Genomic DNA, 25,551 nt, shown 5'->3' with positions numbered 1-25,551 from the left:
TCCGTTGTCGTCCAGCCTGGTTAGGATATCTGGCTTTCACCCAGGAGACCCGGGTTCAAATCCCGGCAACGGAATGTGTTGATAATTTATATTTTTGATTCCCATGACTCGAATACCCTGCCACTGTGCGACAGTGCGAGTGCCGGAGTGTCACGGTCTGACACAAACTACCCCCGTGACAGGAGTGCGACACAAATTTTCGGGTTGTGGAAGGATATTATTAATAATGTAGTTTGAAAACGTTTTATTTTTGAGACTCCCTGCGCTAGGTGTGTAAATGATCCGATCCTATTTGGTCGAATTCGGATCATCCTGTTCGGATTTTCGGAACGGATCGAATAATAGGATCCGCTTAAAAATCGGGTGGGGTTCGGATAATTTCTATCTGATGTATATTATATTTATATATATATATATAATACATATATACGTTATTTTTTTATTTATAAATTTATTATATTATTTATTTTTTTATAAAAACATGTATATATATGATGAAAATAATTTAAAAAATATTTGTATTTTTGTTTTTGTGTTATTTAAATTAGTATATTTAATTTTTCTTTTAATAATTTATTGATTTTTAAAGAAAAACAAGTTGGATTGGATTAGATTCGAAGACCTGACTTATTGATGGGATTCAAATCCAAATCGAGTCCTACCAGATCTGATCATATTGGATCCGACATGGACAATGTCAGATCGAATTCGAATGTACCCTAATTCAAATCTGATTGATCTGTTTGCATCCCTCGCCACGACTACAACCCAAACTTGTTGTTAGGGCCTTAGGCTGTATTTGATAGTGGAGTAAATGCAAATATGTACCATGGAAATCAATCACACGTAGCGGTGATCATTCAGTTTGTTCGGTTAAAAACCGAACTGAATAAATCGAAATTAAAAAATGAAAACCGAGTTACAATAAAACCAAGATAACCGAACTGAAATTTTTGGTTTGGTTTTTAGTTAAAGACCGAATTTAATTAATATATAATATTATATATTATACCTATAATATATATTATGACATTTAATTTCATTATAATATATTAAAATATAAATATATAACATATTATATATTACATACTGTTGGTTAACCGGATTTCTAAATCTGAAACTCAAACTGAATTACCCAACACCGAAAAACCAAAACTGAAATTTTCGATTAGATAATATGATTTTAACCGAATAATGCTCACCCCTAAATCACACGCCTGTTTAGGTGAATGCAAACGGAGACCGGATTAGCATACCCATTTGTATCCATTTCATTTGATAATCAACAAAAGGTTCATACTGGGCATCGCGGAAGAACAATTGCAGATTATCAGACACATTTTTGTTGTAGGTAGAGTCGCAAGAGATCGACTGACGATAGGGAAGGTAGATGTGAGGTGACCGTTGTATTATATCCGGTGAGAAGAAGAGAGGAGATGAAACAAGTTTTTATTTCGATAGAGAAGAAGGGAAAGTTTTACATAAATTTTATTGATGTAAACTTTTCATGATTTATATTAACACCTCTACCAAATGCCTGCAAAACCAGAGAAGAGTGCAATATTACATTGGTCCAAAGTTCACAATCGCAAAAAAAAAAAAAAAAAAAAGCCTTAGGGGTGCAAGTTCAGTGGGCCGATTTTTACCTCAATCCAGCTCCAATCATAAGAATTGGGCCTGAAGCCCAAGCCGAGCCCATGTCCGAGATCAGGTCTGAAGTATTCAATCTAAACTTGGTCCACAGTAAAATTTGATGCATTCAAGTTAGGCCCAGCTCTAGGTCAGGTTTGGGTTAATCAATCAGCCCACACTAAAAATTGATAATGTATGTTCATATATATATATATATCATTGACTTAGAAATTACCTTATTAATTGTTTTTTTTTTCTTTTTTATTATTTAATAACATCACAATAAATTGACTTGTTAGATTACGAAGAAAACGCGATTCCAATTGCTTTTTTCTTGTCAGCGATTTGAAAATGCTAAAGGTTGATCAGCAGAACCTATATATAAAACCATGTTTGCAATGATTAAGGAGATTAAACATAGAGCTTTTTTGGTACGATGTATGAAGTTTTGAATTTTCTCAAAAAAAAGGGTTTTCTCTTTACTCGAAGAAATAATTAGGGTTTTTTCTTTAATGTTTTCTTTTGTTTCTTTTGTCCTCTTTGTCGAACTGATCAGCCAAATCTATTTTTATATATTTTTTTAATTTTTATATTATATAAATAAAAGTATAACGGGAGGGGCAATCAGCCGTTTAATGGCTTCACCCGTATGCGACTTGACTGTTGTAGATAAATAACGTGTAAAACAGTGAATGGAAGAGCACCCCATCCCACACTAACACTATGTTTGGTTTGAAGGAAAGAGTAGGAAAAGGAAGGAAGATGCAGGAAAACCTATACCAGATTTGTAAAGGTTTCCCTTTCCTTTTCCTACTTTTTTCTTTAAATCAAACATAGCCTAAGAGAATGGAGGAACAGGCAAGTTGTTTATTGTATAGCTTATGTGAATACCAAAATCACTGGAGATAGAAAGTGATTGTTGTGTGTTTTGGGTTGATGATCTGATCAATCTTCAAGAATACATCATGGACAATAGCCAAGATCTATACGTGAGGGTGGCAGCTTTAGATGCTTCGGCATAGTGGAGAAGAAAGTGGGGACTTCGTTTATAAGCTAAGAGTAAATAATAATATGAGTAAAATTATCATAAGGGCAATTTAGGAATTACAAAATATAATAACTGCAACAATAAAATCTTTTTCAAATATATTTGATGAATGCTGACGAAGAGCGATCTTTGTCTAGCAACCAAAGTTTAAGGGGTATTTATCACAGAAAAAAGTATTGGGGGATCTTAGTCACTGACCTCATAATAGAAGGTCTTTATAATTTACCTAAGAAAGAAATAGTGAAAAGATACACTTGACCCTAGGCTGCCTAGCTCAAATCATCACTGAATTGGCTACTTGGCCTCGATCAGACTCCGGATCCACTGGTTGGTTCTAAATGACGACCAATATACCCCATTTCTTTTCTTTTCCACCACGTGTAAAAAGATTAAATATTTGATATTTCTGACTATCTTACAAGTATTGTAAAAGTAAGCATGTCAAATATTTTACTCAGAGCGAATGCGGTAGAGATCGTGCTTTTGGGACACGGTTACGAGTAGAGGTTTCAACTTTATTAAGGATAGGATTTGAACTTGGGACACCACCTAAAAGATTCCCAGTTCTCATAGGTGGGACTCAAATCAGGTGGGGAGTTTTTTTGAAATGTGTATATATCCCTTCCCCCCACCCCCCCAAAAGGGCCAAAGATCTATGATCTGCATGTTTTTTCTGAGTCTGGATTTTTTGTTCACACAAACTTTGCCCACGTTTATCTACATAAAATCGCAGTCACATGTGGAAAACATCTCATTCTCCTACATAGTATTATGTATGGAGAGATATTCTCATTTCACGGGGGTAGTGTATTATAGGTAGATGTGGGCAGAGTTCTTGTGGACAGGTGATCCTGAGTTGTTTTTTCTCAACCTAAAAAAATCTATTTCGTTGTTTTGTAATATCTTTTCACTTAAATTTCTGTTCCTCTCTTATTTTTTATTTTTCTGATAACCAAACACAGTTCGTTTCTACTATGAGAAGGAATTTAATCGCCTCTAACAACTCAACATCTTCTTAATTAAAACCCAAGGGCTAAAACCCTAATTGTTGTTGTTTTGTAAAAACAAAACCATACATGCACACACGGTTCAAAATATCTATACACCCTAATATGTGTTAGTTTAGAAGGGGTGTATCAATACTTTAAACCTTGCATTATTTATTTATTTTTTATTTTTTAAGTTTCAGCTGGGCTTTTTTATACGTTTTAGTTTTTCTAAAAAAAGTTTATTGAAAACACCCTTTCAATAAGTGTATAGAACCAAAAAGATACTGGATATTAGGCATACTGTATCTAAATTTTGAACCTTGCATAAACATTGACTTATACCTTCTTGGGAATATAATCAGGAAACCTGTAGAATATAATTATGTCTTCCGTGTTTCAATTGTCTATGCTTACTTCTTAATTTGTTATTGATTCATTATTTTAGCAATATAGCTGGTATGATAATTTTGCATTTCCTATATATACATTGTTCTTTCATATTATCTCATTTTGACTAGTCTTCAAGTTATTATTCTTGGCTTCCGCCATAATAAAAATAATCAAAACAATCAATTATAACTAAAAGCTAGAAGAGTGAATGAACTTGCTTTTAATTAACTTGTCCTCTTCAAAATACAATCGACTCAGTTAATTTACATCTTAGGCCTTGTTTGTTTCCAGTGGAATGTCATTTTCATTGGTTCAAAAATATTGAAGTGCAAATGAATTAAGAACCCAATTTTGGTTTAGTTTTGTTATGGATTTCGCTTTATTCTGTTTATTTGGCATTTGGAGTGCAATGAACTAAAATGAAAAATTAAAGCAGAATAATGTAAAAGTTGAAGAAAAAAAACCCAAATTTTGCAAAATTCTCATTTGCACATTGCACTCCCATCCATTTGTATTAGTACATGCAAATGAAATTGCATTGCAAACAGACAGTGCCATAATAATCATCACTAAACGTACAAACACCAGTCTTTTCAAGCCACGACTTTACATTCTACTTTGTCACCATTCTCAGTCCCTGCTATGCCTACCTTAGCTCTATTCACAACCTTTCTTCTCAACAACCAAGCTCCCAGAACAAGCCCACTAAGACAAGCAACTCCAACAAACCATCCCCAAGCTACTTTGACTTTAAGACCCTGCCAACCATTACCGTTTTCACTCTCATCATAACTCACGATTCCTGACCAACCACCGGAATCTGACCCACCGGCATAAAACATTTGACCTGAGAAGAACTGGTACGTCTCAAATCGAATTACACAATCCCCAGCTACAACAACCCCTCCCTCCCTACCACCACAGCACTCATAAAGCTTTTCTATTCCCTTATCCATACAGACTTCACACTCCTTCAGCGGCACTGACCGAATGCATTCCGCAAGCGCGTAGACCCTACTGCTGTTGGCTCCATATAGAATCTTTCCATTGAAAAACCCAAGATGCGAGGGAAGACTGATTCCAGCTCTAAGCTGCAAGAGGAGAGTCTGAAGGGCAAGTTGAAACTTAGCCCTGTCCATGACATAAATCTGGCTCGACTGGGTCGACACTGGAATGCCAATCCGGCGAGAGAACTTGTAATGGTTGTAGTAGTGAAGGTAGCAACCGTCAAACCAAGCGGTGACAGCCTCGGAGCTCGGGCATACCCCGGAGATGGAGCGTTTAGCGAATCGAACACAGAGGGCGCAAGCTGTTGGGGAGAGATCGAGTCGGCACTGCATGATCCCGTCAAATCGGTTTGCATTGAGACTCACAGTGGAGATCGCGAACGACGTCTTTGTTACTTGAGTGGTTAGATTATGGAGGAGGGCTTCGATGGCTTTATTGTCTGTTGAGGTGTTGTTGGTAGGTGGTGGGTTGCAGTTCAGAGCAAGAAGAGAAGGGAGAGGGGAGGCTGGTGAGTTGCAGCAGTAGAGGAAGAGGAATAATGAGAGAACAAGTGAATCGAGAGAATGAACAGAATCCATGTACACTCCTCTACTCTCACGGCACACCAGCGTGCGTCTGTGTTTTTATTGGAAAATTTATGTTTTGACTTTTATATTTTCCGTCTTCTGTTGGTGGACAAAATTACCCCTGTATTAATGATGGGTAGTCCTGAAATTTCTACTGCATCTCCATCACTTATGCTTTTATTTTATTCTATCTCGTTTGCACTCTAGCTAAGCTGAATGAATGATTTCGTTTTCATCTCATGTTAATGCTTCGATGATGTGGCTGAAAAATATATTCTACTTATAAGATGACTGATGAGCGATGACTTAATAGCAGATCTGAACCAAAACACGGATCCACATGACACGTGTTTTTAACAAGAGTATAAATAAGAAATCGGATTCGGTCCTCACTCCTCGCAAAACCATCCTCTCACGATTGCAGCTGTATTGGGAACATCTGCCTTTGAGAAAAACAAACAAGTATCGAGATATTTTAAATGCACTGATGCAAAAGGCTGTGATGACGGTGTGAACGATGGTTCTGTGAGGATCAAATCCAAACTCGGTAAAAGTGGGCCATTCTATTTGAAGGGTAATGTAGTTATCCTCAATCACTCTTAGGTTTACTCTATTTCTAGCTAGCCCTTCTCCTTAGCTGAATGATTTGGTTTTCAATGATTGTATCTTGGAATTGGGATCTGCGCCTCACAGCCACATCCCACTGCCCATGAATAATAAATACAAATATGGGAGATGTTTCTGATGTGCGGTCAGAATATACTATGAGGTTGGTGTGAGGCATGTACTATATGAAAGAGCAGATTTAGATTATGTATCTTGTATCTCATGTTAATTTTGCTGTAGTTAAAGAGAGAATGACAATTTCTATCCTATCTGGTGGGTATATCATATATGTTTTTATTCAAATGGCGGGGTGGTGTTTTTGATTGAAAGACAGATTTTGGTGTGGGATGAATGGGTTTTGGGGTTCTACATTCCATATGGGTACATGTACCGCTATGCTACGATATTAAAGCCTAACCCTCATTGACCTTACAGTTGGAAAGAATATGAATTTTATTTATTAGGTGTTAAATTTAATAATATTTTAAATTTTATATGGAATATAATTGATAGTTTATATATTTTTTACATATAATTGAAAATTTTCATATCTATTCATGTTATTTTATTTATTTATTATTTATATATAAAAAATAAATAATAGGAAATTAAGAGTTAACTTTGGCTGTTGGGGCCCAACAGCATAGGCTGTTGAGACAGTTTCAGGGCTGGGCACCTTCTGGACAATTCACCTATTTACGCCTATAGTTTGGTTTTTAGTAAAAAAAAAAAATTAAAATGTAATTATTAATTTATCCAATTCTCATAGTAACATAGCGTTTTCAGAAATCCTCTCAACATCATACTGTTGCCCCCAACAACTAAAGTTTTTCCAGAAGTTAGATATAGATTTTAAACCTAATCCACCGTAATCTTAAATACGACGAAAATGAAAATTGGAAAGGGTTTTGCGTTTTCATTTCGAAGGGTTTAGTGAGGTTGATAGACTTTAAAATTTACAAAACCCTCTTCGAACCTGCACTAAGGCCCATATAAGATGAGCGGTGACGTTGACTTAATATTGCAGCTGGACCTATTTTAAGAGCTTCTTTAACACTCACCCCACATGGCCACATGAAGTGTTTGTAAAAGGGAGTTAAATGAAGAGGGCCATGGCGCCATGCTCAGGCCCATATTCCACGTGTTGAGACATTGAGACGTCGTCGTCCTTTTAAGGATGGTAACGTAGTTATCGTGAATATGAGAGGGCAGTATAGAACTTTCGAAGGTTTGGCTTTTAGTCCAGATGGAGCAATCTAGGCTAGAAGAATGCAGAAACAGTGTCAGAGTCCACTTCTAAGCAAAACGTGCATATGTGTATATGTATAGTGTCAAGTGGTGGCATCTGCCTGCCATGATAATCCATTTCCGTTATCACCAGCTGTGGCCTGTAGCCTATAGCGAGTCTGCGTCTATCTTAGCTGCTAGCTACTGCAGGAGTACAGTGTACAGACTAACAAGTAATAGAATCTTTCTTTCTTTTCCTCTTCTTCTTCTAAATTTTGATAGGCGACTAAACAATATATAATCTGATGTACAGAGTACAGACTAGTCACGGGCTTGAGGCTTTATTACGAGGCAAAGATTCTTCTTTACAAGACAAGCTCGTAACCTCATCCAAACGAGCCCCGATCTGCTAATGACAATACATTGTTGATTATGTTCATCCAGTCGTACATCAGGAATATAAATGATATAAAACATAATTAATATTTCTAATAGGTAGTTAGGTGAATGTAACCAGCAATGCATTATGATCAGTAGATCAGAATTTCATCCAAATGGCTATGTTGGACTCCAGTCTAGGGTTAGGGCTTCAAATGGATGGGATCCCATCCAAAATTTGATTTGTTAATATTCAAAATCTTATCCGTAATATATTGGACTCCGAAGATATTAGATATTCAATAACAATAATAAATTGTATTAAAAATAATCAAATATTATATTTTACTGATAAACGACTTTGATATCGAATAAATGGAAGATAACTTGTGAAAAGTTGGAGTAAAAACAGATCATTCAAATCGATTTTACTGAAAGATGCAAATAAAAAGTATATAAGCATTTCTGGTTAAAGCAAATCAAATATGTTCTTGTTGGATAGACAAGGTGGATCCATATTTGATCCAATTATAGGCTACCTGACCTAACTGAATTTTGGTCCAAATTGGGTTGAGATTTTCAGAAATTGAATTGATAAAACCAGTTAACACTGGAATAAATCCTTTTTTCCCAAAGTGCTGGTTGCAGGATTTGATTCTATGTCAACACTGGAACAAACCAGCTAACACACCACCGAGTGGTGTTCAGTTGGTTAGTCCAAGTTTTTTTTTTTTTTTGATAAATGGTGTATGATTGTATTACCATAGATGTAACTCATTAATAATAGCAAAACTTTGGAGAAGTATTATTATGATGGTGGAATCTATTAGTATATTAAAACAAAGATGACCGTGCCATATGGCCTCTACTTTCTCCTTTACCCCAAATCTATAATTCTAGAGGATCTCCATTATTCCCTTTCTAAGTCTCACAAGTTGCCAAATCAACAACTTTTTCTCCATGTATTTTTTGTTACTCTTCTAACCTTTTAACTTTTATGCTTATAGAATACATGTCTCATACATGTAAATCCAAAGCTTAGAAAATGCACCTCTTATGCATGCTTTTCTACCTCTTCTCATCAACATACCTATTCAATTAGCGCTTCCATTGTCCCCATCAACAATCCAGCAGGTACAATGTCTAGGATCAAGAAGTAGAGACAGACTGGTAATATCAAATCTCCATGATTCTTTTTCTTGCCAGTCTTTTTATGGATCAGAGTCGACAGACATCAATTTCTATAGTATGGTGTAATGGGTTTTCTTTTCTTTGTTCTAAGAAAAGGTTTTTCAAAACTTCATGGGTTTCACTTGAAAAGAAGATTTGGGTTGCGTTTTGCAAAAGAATGGAAGCCAAAGGAGGAGGAGCCATAGGAGAGATGAGGTGAGTTCATATCATTTACTTCCTTAATTGAATGGGTTGAATCACCTCATCCGTGTTCATCACCTGAGTTAGAAAGGTGTCCATTTGCGAGGTTTAACATTGTATATCTTATCTCTCTCTGTGAACTATTTATAATTTGGTTTTTATTTTTCCTGAGAAGGTGCTAAGAGACGGCTCTCGAATTTGTGAGGAAAAGACATGATAGATTCGTTTGTTTGGTTGTATAAAACTGTTAGAAAACAACATAATTTTTCTGTCCTTAATTTTCTCTGGTTCTCATAATAGTTTTAAATTTTAATGGCTCTTATTCAGCAACATTTGCATTACAGGAGATTCAAGATCGATTGTTTATGACAAGACTTGATGGACATCTACCTCATAACTCTAATTGCAAATAATGAATATGTCCTTGAAGGATTTGAAATCTCACTCATCTCCTTTTGTAATCTATTTAAACCTCAATTCAATTCCGATTAATATATGAAGTTTTAATCAATTAAATGCCAGTAATATTGCCTTCTTTTTCCTGTGCTGATCACTAATAGATACATGTTCAATCAATGAAAAGATATCTTTAGCACAAAAATCCAAGCAAGAAAGCTACAACTTAGGATCCAGATCCCTCCCAACATAAATCATGAGACCTTGAAGAAGGTCATGCTCGTAGTTATTTAAGAGGAACGCATATGGAGATGCGCACTACCTATTTAGGTGGGTTTCTTGACATTCCCATTCTCTTCATTATGACTTACCATTTGTGCAAATTAAGTCTTCGTCGCTTTTTAGTGAGTTATTTATCCAAGTAAATGCATTTACCAAGTAAGTGTTTCACATGAAAGACTTATCCGAGTATGTGTATTTACTCATGTTCTTTTTATTTCCCATATAAATAAGGCAACGTCCATTTTAGCCATAAAAATCTAATATTAAAAGGGGTATTTTTGTTTCATTCAAGTGTTGACAAATTTTCCCCCAAGCGGGAAAGTTATTTATCCAACTAGGAGGGTATTCTCTAGTCCTCACATAAATCTGAAAAAATAATATGAATTTTTTAATCAACAGGAATCAAAATCCCATTGACCAACATTCCCTCTCTCAAAATCCAGAAAAAAATGCCCCCTAAATGGTTTTGCTTCAAACTTTTTGGGTATAGAGAAATTTGAGAAAATTGTTTGACATGGTTGCTTTGTTTTTCATTACTTATAGAACATTTGTTGGAGAGAGGAAACTAATGCCCACAATTAAAGAAGAGGTCGAGATGCGACAACCTTCTGATGCTTGCGGTCATGGATCAGTTTGTTCCTAGTTTAGGCCGAGGCAAGGGAATCCATTGGAAATTCTAATTCATACATCAGATATCAAGAATGTTTCTAATGTTTGTTTTGTAAATTAAAAAGAGAAAAATGATTATTGGTGCTACCCTGTCATATAAATGTGATTGTAATTGTTTTCTTAATTTTTTCATGCATACCTCTTTCTTTGAATTTCTAGGTTGCAACTGTGTTTAACAAATATCAATTAAGCAAGGTCCCCGCTAAATTCCATTGTATTTTTATTTGTTTATTTTTTCCTACTCTTAAACTGATGCCGAATTTGCACAATAACAATTTGTGGTTGAAAGATATTGGTTTTCATTGATTTTTTACTATTGTATTTTGATTTTGAAAGGAAACACCCAGGAAAGATTAAATCAGTGTTTGGAACTGTGGGCATTTATTCAACAAGTGCTGCCACATAGGCACCACTTCAACATTATGCCCATCGTGCGGATCTATATGCATAGAGACTTGCAAAAATAGGCATCGATTTATATGCACACCCACTCTTGAGGGAAGCTTCACTGTAGTGCTTCCCCCCAATAAGTAGCCAAATTTCACTGTTTTTATCATCTAATGCCTAGTGACGCGTAATGATGTCTAATTGTCAATAAACGATTTTATTATTACTTTTCTCAGTTTTGCAAATAAATCAAATACAAACATTTAATAAATAAATGAAAGCTATACCAAATACATACTAAAAGTATCCTGAGGATTTCTTATTTTAAACGTTCTTGGGTCCAATGTGTTGTCATTTTTTAATGCTATTGCTGGTTTTCAGCAGTGTCTTTGCCATCGTATGATTGATTGTTAGTCATCAATAATAACCACAATGGAGGTATTGGACTATTGGTTTCATTACCAAAAAAAATGGAGGTATATGTCTGTATAAAGTTACTAATGGGCGAAGAAGATGAAATGGTGGGTGTCAACTTGACATGTACCTATTTAGTATTTACAAATCTAGGTAAGAGAAAGTTAATCACCTTAAACATAGATACGTGGGTCCTTTTATTTATTTATTGTGAAACATGTCAGTTAAGCCATATGACACTACAATCTCATACATAATTTCCTTTTGGTGTTAACTATTATATGAATGTCAGTCCATGCATCCTCCAACAAATAAAAGGAAAAAAAAAAAAACATTTGTTATACCACGAGTGCCTTTTTGATAAATTAGAAAATTTAAACTTTAAAATTAACACAAATTTATCTGATAATACATGTTACATAACTGCAAAAAATGCTTAGGTTAGATTTAGCCTTGTCACAAAGCTTCTTATGCCACTATTTCTTTTAACAAAGTCCATGCATCTTACGGGTCACAATTCACAAGTAGTATATATTAGAAAAACAAAAGCGGAAAACAGAACATTTGGATTGTTCCCACTGAATGGGACGCATAACATTATTCAATAATAAAAACCCACATGGCGTATTGCCCACAATTACTCAACATGGCAATACAGAAGTACAGAACCCAAGGCGAGTATCCACAATTGCTCATAGTCCTAGTTATGTGATTTTAATTTTTAATGAGACAAAAATAGAATCATTTCACAAAAACAAAATTGGGTCTTTGTCATGGCTAACTCAACCCAACCTAATAATGAAAACTGAGTTATTTGGGATGGGTTAGGGTTACATATTATATTCTAAGATCAGGTTGGGTTAGGGTTTGGCTTAGGTTACTTGGGTATGGAGTTGATGTACCGTTACCTTGAGATGGACTTGGGTTGCCCAAATTACATTCCCAAAACTAGGTGGAATTCCCGCCTTCACCCTCGTTACCTTCTAACCATGGCTTGATAATTACTGAGTTAGGGCCTTTATGTACTGCTATTCAAGTATTTGAGCCCTTTAGACCTGGCAATCCGTGGTCCCTTCCTCTACTAAACTGATTCCAGTAGGAAAAAAAAATCTAATAAAGGATAGTGGAATTAACTGCCAATGAGAGTTTAGAGATAGGAAAGTAATTAATGTTGAGAAGCAAAAAACGCTAAAGAGAAAAAATAAGAAGACAAAGGGTGTTATTAGTATAGACAAATATAGACAAGCATAACTGAATCATGTATTAGCAGCCCCATCTTGTGCAGTGATGTAATTTCTCGAAGCTTGATAAGTCAAAATTTATTAATCAACTGCTCATAGTACAATCATTGCCAATAGTAAAGTTTGGACCACCCAATAATACTTTATCATGGTCTACCAAATGGATTATGGATCATGTGATGCTTGTATGTATTATTTGGACCACCCAATAATACTTAATCGGCCTATATCGATATTTTTTAAAAATTTTATTTATTTATTTTAAAACCACTTTAAAGGTATCAGTTTAAGGCCCAACTATCCTCTGAACCAGTGGCTGATCCAATATAATTCCTAAAAGGACATATTGGGAAGCCATTGGCACAATACGTATCGGCCAATAAGGCCGATTCATATTGATACTTTGAACCTTGATTTTACCCAGGTTCTTTGCATATGGACTGCCCAACTATATTGCTGACAAAGATCTCCAGCTAATTGTAGCAGAGGCCTGGGATCTAATCCCCTTAAATTGGGCTTGTGGGGTTCTACAGGGATGAGGGCACTTCTAGCTAATAAATAAAATCTAAAATATAAATAATTAATATCCACCAATTATTTCCTTTTCATATATGACAATTTTACATTGACATTTCCAAATTCCAACTGCCCAGGCCGTTGGCTCAAACAGCCAAAATCACCCCCCCCCCCCCCCAGCCCAATTCTGCTGCAAGATTTAACATGTACCACCTTCATTTTCAGTCCGGCACATTCAATAAACATTTAAAAAATATTTTAACACCTGTCCCTTAAAATACTCTCAGCCTACCTTGAAAAAGATTAAAAACTTCGAAATACACTGCAGCCCACTGCAGAATTCTAAAATTATAGCCCCCAATAGTCTACTAGTAGCCCCCTTATAAACCGCATCCTGCCCGTGGATTTGACATCAATCCACAGTCAAGATTCGTCCCGCCTGTACAGTGGGGCTAAAATTCTGAGGTTGGCTGAACAGTCATTCTCGCTAAAAACTTTTGACAGCTGTCAAAATATTTATTAAGTGATCATTGAACGTGCTTACTGTGTCGTAAGTAGATCCTGTCCCATTCATTTTAACTCTAATTTCAAAAAGAGAATTCCACTTTAATACCCTGAACTTTGGAAGTAGTGTCAAGTTAGTATCCGAACTTTCAAACATGTCACTGCAGTACCTAAACTTTCAAAATGTAATTGATCCTCACTTTTAACCGTCGTTAGTTATTTGTTGAAAATATCAAAACTACCATTCAAAAGAAGACATTGTTTATTGTCTTCTACCTTTAGACTGAACTGGTTATCTTCAAAGAAAGAAAAAAAACATGAAATATGATAGAAAGAAACAATAATTGAAAACAAAAGAATAACTAGACAAGAATGTGTATCAGATCTAAAGGTAGAAGACAAGATTTTCATTAGTCTAGAATCTTAACTTTGGCTGTTGGGGCCCAACAGCATAAGCTGTTGAGACAGTTCCTGAGCTGAACACATTCTGGGCAGTTCACCTATTCACGCCCATGCTTTGATTTTTAGTAAAAATAGATTAAGATGTAATTACTAATTTACCCATTCTCATGGTAACGTACGTGGCATTCTCAGAAATTCTCTCAACAGCGTAGGCTGTTGGGCCCCATCAGCTTGCAGTGACACTTTTGATAGTTTGAGAAATAGAGTGGAATTTTCCCTTGCAGGACTTAATCCCAACCCAAGTCTCCGCAGCACTGTTACAAGACTACAACCAGCCCGAGTCCTAAACAACTTGGCCAGTGCCCAGTTGGCACCATCAAACTTTCAAAATTACCAGATCATCCATTTGCATTTGGGGAGCTCTCATTTTAACAGAAGCCCTTACAATAAGGTGGAGACTCCTCTATACGAAAGTTTGTGCGAAGTAGAGGGACAAGACAAGAACTAACTACAACTGTCCCAATTTTATTGAGGATGCAGCAGATCCGGACTCTTATCCAACATCCACCTGGGCCCTCATTCGGTCATTCCAACAACTAGCTTGAAATGTCTTATGAAATAATACTCAGTTCAAACCAACACTCTCTTTTCCATTTTCTTCCATTGTTGGTCTTTAAAAAGCACCCACCTTTCTTGACAAAATAAACAGGCCTTTTAAGATTAGAAAATTTGTTTTTTAATAATTTTCTTCCTTTCTTTTTTTCTCTGATTTTTTCTAGGATAGAGGGAAATCAAGCACATATTTTTACAGCAAACTGAACGTTCCAAACAGCTTAGCTGTAATGCTGTATGGAGTGGAGCCACATAAGGCACTCCAGGGGAGAGGCCGTCATTCAATCATCCCACAATTTGATCCTCAACACCGGAACTTGAGCAAATGATCAAAACCATCTCATCTCTGACATTCTTATTTGTTGTCATGAAATGAGAGTTGTGGATGGTCCTCATTGCTCCTGAAAGACAAAAATCTCGTGCTTTATGATAATTTAATTAGATCAAATGCGGGCCAAAGAAAACTCCTAGGTGAGACCTATCAATCGTGTTTACACTTTACAAACCTATAAAACAGGCAATTATTATGATACCGATGACATGGTTGTCTCTCAAGATAATCTACCAATTCATGCATCATACTATCATAGTACCAGAGTTGCCAGATTTCATGAAGACTACCTGTTGTTCCGTGGACCCACCAAGCGGGAGATCAGTGCTTCATCAACGAAACAGGCCAAAATGCCAAGACAACTGTAGTGATCAAGGTGCAGCAGGTGGAGGTGATAGCGTCGTCCGATGCTGGAATAACTTAACTAGTGCCCTGCGCTCACAATCCTGCACAAATACAATCAGTCAACGAAAGCAGAAAGTTTCAAAGAATCCATAACATGCATATCAACAAAATCGTTTTTCTTCTCATTCTCTTTTAATTATTTTGAGAGTTAAAAATAGTATCCCAGTAGAGAGGGATGAGTGTTAGATTGTTGCTTGCAATGTGTTTAAACTCTAAATTGACCCCACGGCCTATTAACTGTGCTAAGTTGAGAAAAGGGTGTACTCCAAGAAAGAACTCAATAATGTGAAATAACACTGTTTCTAACCAATGGTATTATTAATAACAGTAAAGTAGAAAAAAGGTGTTATCGCAGCCATATTATTTACAAGGCATACAAATTACAATCCTTGACGATTGAATACAAATTTTCTACGCATTCTTTTTTTTTTTTTTTTTTTTGAGGGGACGTGCTGGTTTAAATGTAACGTCTCAGAGAAAATTGCTCCTTGTACAAGTGCTTGTCCAGAAGTCACCAAATCAAATGCCAAAGAAAAACAGATATACAAGCAGGACAATACTAGGAGGTTCCTAGGGAACAAACTTTACCTCGAACATATTGAGGGAAAATGGCCTATCTGGATTCATTCTCCTCAGTTTCAAGTATGTATATGCAAAGCTAAGTTGATCACGTGAGGTGAAGCGGTCAACTTCATTGAACCAAAGGCATGAAAATAAATTTGACATAGGCGTATGAGCCCGCACAATAAAGGAACCTTCAGGTACATCTGTAGGAAATAGTTCAGTATGATAAATTTGTCCTACTTTAAAGGAAAGGAACCAAAGGAAAAAGGCACATCTTTGAAATTAATATAAAAGAAAAAAAGAAAGTAAGTCCAAATGCACGCACAACTTGGAAGAGGAGTATTTGGGTCTGATGGGTCAAAGATGTTCAAACCATCAGACTGATAAAACGCAAACTGTTCATCAATAGCTGTGTGATTGTACTTATTTAGGCGCTTATTTTGGAGTACTTCCTCCCAGACAGAGTGGCGACTGTAATGGTTTGAAATAGCATACTCTGATCCCTTTCGCCACAAAAAGTATTCAATAATTAGCATTGGATCAGTGTGAAGTCGCATTTTGCTGTCAAGCCAAATAGAATACCTGAAAAATAATTGAAGATACCATAAGGACTAAAACCAATATATAAATAGATGCCTTAGGTGCATGGAAGCAGGATGCAACATTTTATGGATCCAACTGAGGAAATCTCTCTTACACATCAATTAGTCAATCGGTTTAACTCTATTGCATTATTTCTTCTAATAAAAAAGTAGCCATAAAACACATAGATTGGCTGATTAATATTGTCTGAGACAATATGGTCTATGAGATGCCCCCAGGCAGGACCTGTCAAAATTTGGATGAGTTCCCCTTGTATGTGGGCTAACATATGTGGTCCATAAGGCTGTATTTGGTATGAGTGCAAATGCAGAACTAAGGTGAATTTGTACTCTGGTTCAGTTTTGCAGGTGTTTGGCAAGAATATGTATTTGTACAAAGAAGGTAGAAGAGGTAGATTCCGGTCTTGAAATTCGTGTTTCTACCCATCACAACCAAACACAATGCAAAATCTATCAATGCAACAATGAACCAAGTTTGCATTTTACTTTTTGACCAAATTTGCATTTATATCAACATATATGATTTTTGCACTCTTACCAAATGCAGCCTAAGCCCAATTTCCAAATTACAATTTAGTGAATTAGTGCAACATGCATACCAAGAGGCTTAAGTAGTAGCTTGTAAAGAGCACAAAGAAATGAAATTAGGAAATACAAGACCATGAATAACAAAAAGAAATTAGGAGAGAAAATTATGTCTATCCAGGTAATATACTACAGGTATAACACACATGGCCCACTTATTTCTAAGGCATTTATTGACTCTACCAATATCACAAGGTAGAGTCAATAAGTGACTTAGAAATGAGTGAAGAGTGTGGTCATAAAGTTAACATGTTCAGGCAATAAATATCAAGAACATGTTCTTCATCATTATCATTATCATTTTTTATGTTAAACAGCCTATTCATAATACAATTTTGATAAAGACAGAATCTACAAAGAGGAGATTCGTCCAAGAAATTGTAATAATCCAGAATAAACTCAACAAGATAATACACATGTTTACCTAGCCGATGGGAAGAGCCGGTGTGATAAAAATTTTGGCACCTTTCCAGATCTCCTCATGTCCACGTATGGTAGATTCCGCACAACAACTGTTCTCCATAAACCAATGTACCCTCTATCATTGGGAACATGTCCCTCTGAGGACAATGTTGCCATGGTCTGTTCATCCAGAAACATGACGAAACAGACATTGTTCTTGGAATATTCACTTATCTGCCAGAATAAAGGGATGCTTCCAAAATATGAGAATCATGGACAGAATCTATCATTAGATATAGCTAAAAAATTTAGAGAAAATTCCATTTTAGTACCCTGAACTTTGGGGGTAGTGTCAAGTTAGTACCCGAACTTTCAAACGTATCACTGCAGTACCTAAACTTTCAAAAAGTGTCAAGTTGGTCCCTGCCGTTAACCAACCGTCAGTTATCTGTTGAAAATGTCAAAACTACCCTTCAAAATAAGACACTGTTCATTGTCTTCTACCTTGAGACTGAACCAGTTATTTTCAAAGAAAAATAGAGAAAAACAAGAAATATGATAGAGGGAAACAATAATGAAAGCAAAGAAATAACTAGACAAGAATGTTTTCAGATCTAAAGGTAGAAGACAATGACTTCATTAGTCTAGAATCTCAAACACCTCAACTGGTTCAGTCTCAAGGTAGAAGACAATGATAATGAACAGTGTCTTGTTTTAAAGGGTAGTTTTGACATTTTCAAGATAATTGACGGTTGGTTAACGGTGGGGACCAACTTGACACTTTTTGAAAGTTTAGGTAATGCAGTGACACATTCGGGCACTAACTTGACACTACCCCCAAAGTTCAGGGTACTAAAGTGGAATTTTCCCAAAAATTTATCTACTCAAACAAAACCACAGCTATGAATTTGCACAGAGCTCTGACCAACAAACATAATAAGTACACAACTGTTGCATAACATGAATGAAATATTGTAATCATAACCAAGGTTTATGATTTTTTAGCTTTATGTAGCTAAAAATTTATCTACTCAAACAAAACCATAACCATGAATTTGCACGCAAACAAACAGAATATGTACACAATTGGCGCATAACATGAAGGAAGTATAGTAATCACAACCAAGCTTTATGATTTTATCCAATATAAAGAACATTTCACCATATTTGAAAAAAGGGCCAATTCCATGCCTGATTCAAGACAATTTCATGATAACCCTAACTCAACTCCCCTACCACTAGCACTGCCTGATTGCATAGTTAACCAATAAGAGCTCTATCTGGAGAAGAATGGAGTGCTATATCAAGCATCTCTTTGATTTAGAACCCTTCAGAGTATAACCCAGTCCATAGAAGTTACAACCTTTAATGGAGTTAGCTGCCATTCACCAGCAAGTTTTGATAATGCCATCTGCCTTGAAGATCTAGAACTCAGCTGTAGTTTTTTAAACAGTGCATTTACTAAAGTCAATTGCATCCTTCATTATTCTGTTGAATCTGTCCTTATTACAGAAGACTCTTGGATTCCTTTCTTCACATATTGACCACAATGTAAATCTCCATTAAATTCTTCCCCCTTTGGGTGAGTTGGGGGGTGGGGGTGGGGGGATAGGCTCTGCAAATCTTTCACAAAAAAAAAAATAGATACTCCAACCTAAACGAAAAAGAAAAGCAGTGCTTCCAAACACCAGAACAAAGTTATGGCGCATTAGTTAATGGAAAGTGGTCTCACAACTAGCCTTGCACAGAAGCACCTACAAGTAAAAAGGCAAACTGCAGTCTTAAACATTTGAAGACCTCACAGATGTTTATTTTCATGTAGAAAACCTCCTAACCAGATTGTTTGCCTCTATGGATAAAGAATGGCTACTGTGATATAAGGCATTCTACCCAAAGATAAGCACCACTGAAACCAACCACCACCCTTGTGAATTGTGATCAAGTGGAAGCCCCAACAAAAGAAATGTAGACATGGTGTAGAAAGATCTGATCAAAATTTTAGACCTGAGAATAATCTTCAGAAACACAGCAAGCAGTGTCGTTTCTGCCCAAACCAAGGAAACAAGATATTTCTCAGCTAAGCTTGGAGAGGAGTTGGCCATTTGAAAAGCCATTGATATGGCTGTATTGATGGGTGTCCAGATCATGGAAACCAAACATGATGTTTTGACTGTACTAAATCATTTACATTAGTTTAGTAGTTGTGGTTTATCTCCAATTAGGCACACTGCTGTTGGCCAAAGTTAGGATTGTCAGGTTCAGCTTGCCACAGTCATTCATGGAGGGAGACCTGTCCCTGTGCTTTTTGAGTTGAATGGAAACAGGATTTTCCTATGAATAATAATAATAATAAAAAGAAACACACACACACATCCACCTCACTATGCATCATAGTTTTGAAAAACGACCCAGAAACGGAAACGTTCTGGCCACCGGTTTCCGGGTCGACGGTTCGAGCGAATGGCCCATTCTGACAACAAAAATTAAAAAAAATAATAATTAAAAATAAAAGGCCAAAAACCGTTGAACAGGTCGAGGTTTGGCGATTCGACCACCCAGGCCAATGGGTCGTTGATCAATTCAACGGTTTTGGCCAGGGACTGGGTTTGGGGTAAAACGGAACCGGTTGCCTAGACGGTTCCCGGGCCGAACGGTCCGACCGTACAGGTCAACGGTGGTACGAAAACCATGCTATGCATTCATTAATCAAACCATTGGCAATATACCAACCATGTAGATAATCAATGATAACTATAACGTGTAACCTAAGAAGTTGTTGTTATTTTGCAATTATTTGTTATCAGCATTGCAGCACTAGGATATTATAATCTGCAAAACACAATTCAGAAATAGAGAGAAAAATGATATATGCTGAACTAGATGGGCAAAGAATAAAACTGAAGTCTTAAAGAAAGCACTAAAGGTTGTATTAATCAGTATACACTTGTGAAATTTCTAGGGGCGTAAGAAATATTTTCCATATACGAAGATAAGTAATATAAACAAAAAAGTTCATGGACCCTAGACATCTATAAGACTATAACCATGATTGTTATAAAAAAAAAAAAAGAATTCCCCTGCAAAATGAAAATTGAAGATCACAAAACAGGGAAACAAAGGAGACAACTCTAAAAATCCTAATTGAAAGTCAAAAATAGCACTACACTTGTAGAAAGCAAGGTTCAAAATTTCAATATGTACCGGGGGCTTCCCATACACCCCTACAGGGGGTGTTTCAGGGTTTAACCCGGTTCAGGGGGTAGACAGGCCTTAAACCGAGCGCTCTGAACCAGGTTTAAAAAAACACTAAAAAAAAGGGAGTGAGCCCCGATACAGTCCGATATGTCCCTACTGGCATATCGGGCTGTATTGATATTTTGAACCTTGGTAGAAAGTAATTTATGCATTCCTTAAAAACAAATACACACTTGAACAAAATTTAACCAATCAAATTAATTTCTAATCTACAATAATGCATACTGTAAAATAGCTCAGATACCTTTTTGCTTGTTGGTCTCCTCAAATAGTCAGAACTTCCGAAAATGCAGGATGATACAACAACATGGCAGGTAGACATGTACTCCTTGTCATTCTCACACAAATCAAACCCAGTGCTTGGGGATCCCTCTGGTCCTTTGACAAAGCCACAGTGAAGTGTTTGATTTCTTGCATAGAAGGATTCCTCTCTTTCTTCAAGGGTCTGGTGTCCTCCAAATCTGGCTTCAAAGGCATCATGACTATGATATTTTTCCTCTCTATCAATATATGTCAGGGTAAATTTTGTGAAATTCATGAAATCCTTGGGCTCCACAAGATTATCAACTGACTTGACAAATCCAACCTCACAAGGAAAATCTGAAAGATGTGGAGTTGAATTATCTGAGAAACGAGTATTCTCAACCACAAGCAAATCAGTAATAAGGGAATAAAATCATGCATATGACAACAATCTTGAGTATATTACATGTAACATGAACTTAAAGCAAGGAATAACATTGTATTCTTATTTTATGATTGCTCAAATCACTCTTTAATAAACGACAATTTATTTTCTTCTTGACAATTCACTGATCAAATATGGTTTAGGTGATAAAGTTTGAGTGTGCCTCTTCCTAACTTTTGTTTTCTTTTTCTACAAATAAAATGTCAACCTTGCATGAAGCAAGGGAAAATAAAAGAACGTAACTTTCTGGTAGGCAAGGTTACTAATCACAAAATTAGTTATAACTTATTAACTATAAGATAAAGTACCATGTTGTCTGAATTATTTTTTTTTCTTGCCTGAATTGTGAATTTATCACCAGAACTTTATGGTGTAGTCATCTAGGGAAAACTAACCATAAAAGACCATAGAACTTTCATTAATACAAGGCAGTTTTAACTTGGTAAACAAAAGAACATTGTCAAATGAAAAGGCCAAGTTTAGTTAATTTTTATGTTTAGCCCAAGTAGCATGGTTCATAAATGCTTAAAAACGCATTGCTTCATGTGTATGCGTATATTATGGAACCTTAACTTGTGTATTTAGCATAGAAAGAAGTGCCTTATTTTTACTTTTGTAAGGAAGGATGCAAAAGGCAACTCAACTCAGGTCATGGAAGAAAACCACCACAACAACTACCACTTGGATATTTTAATTCATTAAGAAATAAATATTTGAACAAGAAGAATGCTTAAATATACTAAGCACACAATCAAAAGAGGCAAAAGTAAACCATACATTTCTTCCGATGTTTTGGCTTTTCTAAAACATCCAATCTTGAAGTGTTGTGGTGTACATCCCTTGTAGATGAAGTGTTTCCCTCCATTTTACCTAAAAATAATAATAATAAATTAATAAATTGCAATCCATGGTGCCAACTGCCAACAAAAGATAATAAATGTTTAATGTACTTATGAAGAGATCGAGTTCAAAAATATATAAAGAATTATAGCTCAGTAATATTGGCATTTACAACTATGTACCTGATGATCTCTCAGGTGTCTCCACAGAGCTTAATGTAAAAAATCAAGAGCATTCTTAATAGACTCAATTCAACTCAACCTTAATCCCAACCATTGGAATCCACTATACAAATCCCATCCAACCATTGTGCTCTATTAAGAGCCATGTTTTCTGTCAAACTATAAGCCTTTAAATCCTTTTTTACAACTTTAAACCACAATATCTATTTGCACTAATTCACTCCTTTTTGTGTAGCAATTGATCATCTACACACGACTGAACCATCTCAGTTGATTTACCTTGCCTTGTTACCAATTGGAGCTACTCCTAAGTCCCTTCTAGTGCACTCATTTCTTATTCCATCCCTTCCAGTCTTACCACTCATCCATTTCAACATTCTCATCTAAGTCACAATTTTTTCGAGCATGTTTTTTTATTGCCCAGCACTTTAAATTACCTTTTAGTCTCATTGGTATATTCTAGTCGCACATCACATTGGATGCACCTTTCTGTTACAACCACCCTGCACTAATTCTATGAGAAACATTCTCTCTAATTACTCCATCATTGGATGGTTCATCCAAGGTACAACATTTTATATGTTGAACAAGAATATAATTAGAAGAAAATTCCAAGTTAATAAATAAATAGTAAAAATTTAGATGAGTCAATGTTGTGTAATTCAACTTCTAGAAGCAAACTTGGCCAGTGAAAAACAAACCGATGTTTCTAGATTTTATCTTTGAATCATCTTTGTTTACATTGTCACCATATACATGGATTACAGATTAATGGCCAAAAAGAAAAAACTGTTATGCATGAGGTTGGAAAGATTCTAAATTGAAAAAAAAAAATACAGAATTCTAAATAAAAATCAATGCCTTTAATTCTCACCATGAAATGGCAAGTTTGTGCCAAAGACCGATAAATACATCAGAAAAAACAATGCTACCAAGGACGTCCAAAATGAAAGCCTCTGCCTAGTGACCCGACCATATTTTCTTCCTCGACGCACCCGCAAACCATAATCATTTCGATCATGTGTCCTAATAACTGCACCAGTGGTATCTCTTTCTCTTCCTTCCGGCAACGGTTCGCTACCACGCCTAGAAAGCCATCGCAACATCTCTCCCAAGGCTAAGGCTCAACTCAGCTCATAACCATTCGTCTGAAAAAAAAAAACAATAAATACGTATTAGAAACAAAAAAGACTGGTACTTCAAAATTCATGGATAGAATACATAATATCTTTAAATTTAAGCACATATAATTGCCCCATGCCATTAGTTTTCAATAAAAATGTATAGAACAGAAAACCAATTTCATACAAGAACCAATATATCATTTGGAAAATGCAATCTAACAGGTGAAGAGAATTTTTAATCACTGTCTTATTAATGGAACGCTATTCTTAGATCGAGTCATAACATTCAAAATCCATGGATTGCCCACAATTATCGCAATTTATTTTCTACGGAACATAAAAGTAAAAACGATTGACGTTTTGATCATAATGATAACAGTAAATGATAAATTAGGGCCAAATGAAAGGAATTAAACGTACTACAAATGGATTTCACCATTTCCGTTGTAAGTAGACGACCTGAAATAAAGAAAACCTAAGGTTTTAAAGTTGCAGTATTCGTGAATCTTCAGGATGGTCGGATCTCCGGTTGATATCTCTTCGTTTCTGGCAGTCCGGTTATCTGAGTCTCTGAGAACCGTGAGCGTTATAGTTTATAATCTCATGGAGTCGCTCGTGATCTAATAAATTGGGGAGGTACCTCGTGTTATACGATATTCCCGGGTCCAGAATCCAGTTACCACCTGCGAAGAGCGTCTTCCGTCTTCCACAGTTCCACGGGTGCGCGACGGGATTCCCTGCAAGCAAAACTCTGCATACACGGTGAAGATGGGAATCGAACCGCTCATTGCGAACATCTCCCCGTGAAGATGTTATGTAAGCAGAGCTTTTGCTCGCAGGAGGTCACCGATTCACCGTTTACCTTCTCTTTTACGTCTTTTATTGAAGGGCAAATATCTTAAAGTATCCTTCTGGTTTCTTTAATTGACTGATTCTATCCATACTATTTATATTTATCTAGCTGTTAAGCCGAATAGTACTCTCCACCCGATTACTATAGTTAGTGCAACTTTGGTCACCGAATTTTAAAATGTCACGATTCAATAAAACTTTTAAAACTTAATATGCTTTAAGTGATTAAGTGATATTTAAAAAAGACATAAATATCTTTTAAGTGTTTTTTAATTTTCTTTATTAATTATTTAAATGTTGACAAAAAATTAATAGTGTCAAATCTTTATCTTTTCTATACAATAAAATTAGAGTCATGTTTGAATGAGCATTTTGGTGACTCTAATTTTTTTGAATAGAAAAGGCAAGGCAAATAAGACTGCAATTGACAATCGGATAAACTATTCAGTGATCACTATCCAGGTCAACAACGGTAAGCAGTTGTAACGGGCAGCAATATCTATTCATTTGTTTCAGCCACTCCTGTACAATCGACTATGATCACAAATGGCATATTCTATGGAGACGAAAGATTTGGATCCACCCATCTGAAATCCAATCAAATGGGGATATAGAACGTGAACAATCTGAAGCTGCGTGGACCTGATTGGCTATTGGAAAATGAGAACAAAAAAGAGAAAAGAAAAGTGAGGATGCGGGAGGTTGAAAATTGGAAGAGAACAAGGACCGTTTGGGGCAGGGGAGAATGTGCAAGGCTTGTCTGAGAATATACGTCATGATCCACGGAGATGTCTATGCCATTTCCAATAAATGAATTTGAAGTTTAATCGCCATAAGGAGTATCATAGTTCTTATATTATGCTATTCTAAATTTTGGCATATGTGGATGGAAGTGTAAAATTATTCCTTTAGGCTGTGTTTGATTTGAAGGAAAAAAATAGGGAAATGAAGGAAAATATAGGGAATTTTATACAAGATTTATATAGGTTTTCCTAAATTTACCTTCCTTTCCCTATCTTTTCCTTCAAACCAAACATAGTCTTATAGATTCTATATTTGAATTCCAAATCAAGGTCTAAAAGC

The 25,551-nt window shown here is 35.9% G+C and overlaps 2 protein-coding genes, 1 long non-coding RNA gene and 1 other non-coding gene across 6 annotated transcripts; 2 read left to right on the top strand and 2 right to left on the bottom strand.

Moving 5' to 3' along the window:
* On the top strand, window positions 1-74 carry TRNAE-UUC (transfer RNA glutamic acid (anticodon UUC)). The gene has a single exon. It is a non-coding gene; the product is annotated as a tRNA-Glu (tRNA).
* A 4,578-nt stretch (window positions 75-4,652) lies between these two features.
* On the bottom strand, window positions 4,653-5,645 carry LOC104602917 (antimicrobial ginkbilobin-2-like protein). The gene has a single exon (XM_010266786.1). It carries the CDS (start codon window positions 5,643-5,645, stop codon window positions 4,653-4,655), a length of 993 nt encoding a protein of 330 aa, XP_010265088.1.
* Window positions 5,646-8,890: 3,245 nt separating this feature from the next.
* LOC148800968 (uncharacterized) lies at window positions 8,891-10,700 on the top strand. Its single transcript, XR_016084760.1, has 2 exons — window positions 8,891-9,230; window positions 10,437-10,700. It is a non-coding gene; the product is annotated as an uncharacterized LOC148800968 (long non-coding RNA).
* A 3,955-nt stretch (window positions 10,701-14,655) lies between these two features.
* On the bottom strand, window positions 14,656-24,508 carry LOC104597382 (transmembrane protein (DUF616)). Of its 3 annotated transcripts, none has more exons than XM_010258865.3 (9): window positions 24,037-24,508; window positions 23,367-23,640; window positions 22,248-22,340; window positions 21,027-21,382; window positions 17,550-17,761; window positions 16,264-16,520; window positions 15,963-16,141; window positions 15,260-15,415; window positions 14,656-15,039 (listed from the first exon to the last, which is right to left on the bottom strand). In XM_010258865.3, exons 2-8 carry the CDS (start codon window positions 23,596-23,598, stop codon window positions 15,341-15,343), a joined length of 1,404 nt encoding a protein of 467 aa, XP_010257167.1. In that variant the 5' UTR covers window positions 23,599-23,640; window positions 24,037-24,508; the 3' UTR covers window positions 14,656-15,039; window positions 15,260-15,340. The 3 variants fall into 3 exon arrangements, with proteins under 3 accessions (XP_010257167.1, XP_010257178.1, XP_010257194.1); XM_010258876.3 differs by having other exon boundaries at window positions 24,076-24,490; XM_010258892.3 differs by having other exon boundaries at window positions 24,257-24,397.
* Between the last annotated feature and the right edge of the window lie 1,043 nt (window positions 24,509-25,551).

This window comes from Nelumbo nucifera, chromosome 3, assembly GCF_055504915.1.
Source record: "Nelumbo nucifera cultivar China Antique chromosome 3, China Antique-T2T, whole genome shotgun sequence".
Lineage (NCBI taxonomy): Eukaryota > Viridiplantae > Streptophyta > Magnoliopsida > Proteales > Nelumbonaceae > Nelumbo > Nelumbo nucifera.
The sequence above is the reverse complement of the archived record's forward strand: the minus strand, read 5'-3'. Positions and strand labels throughout refer to the sequence as shown.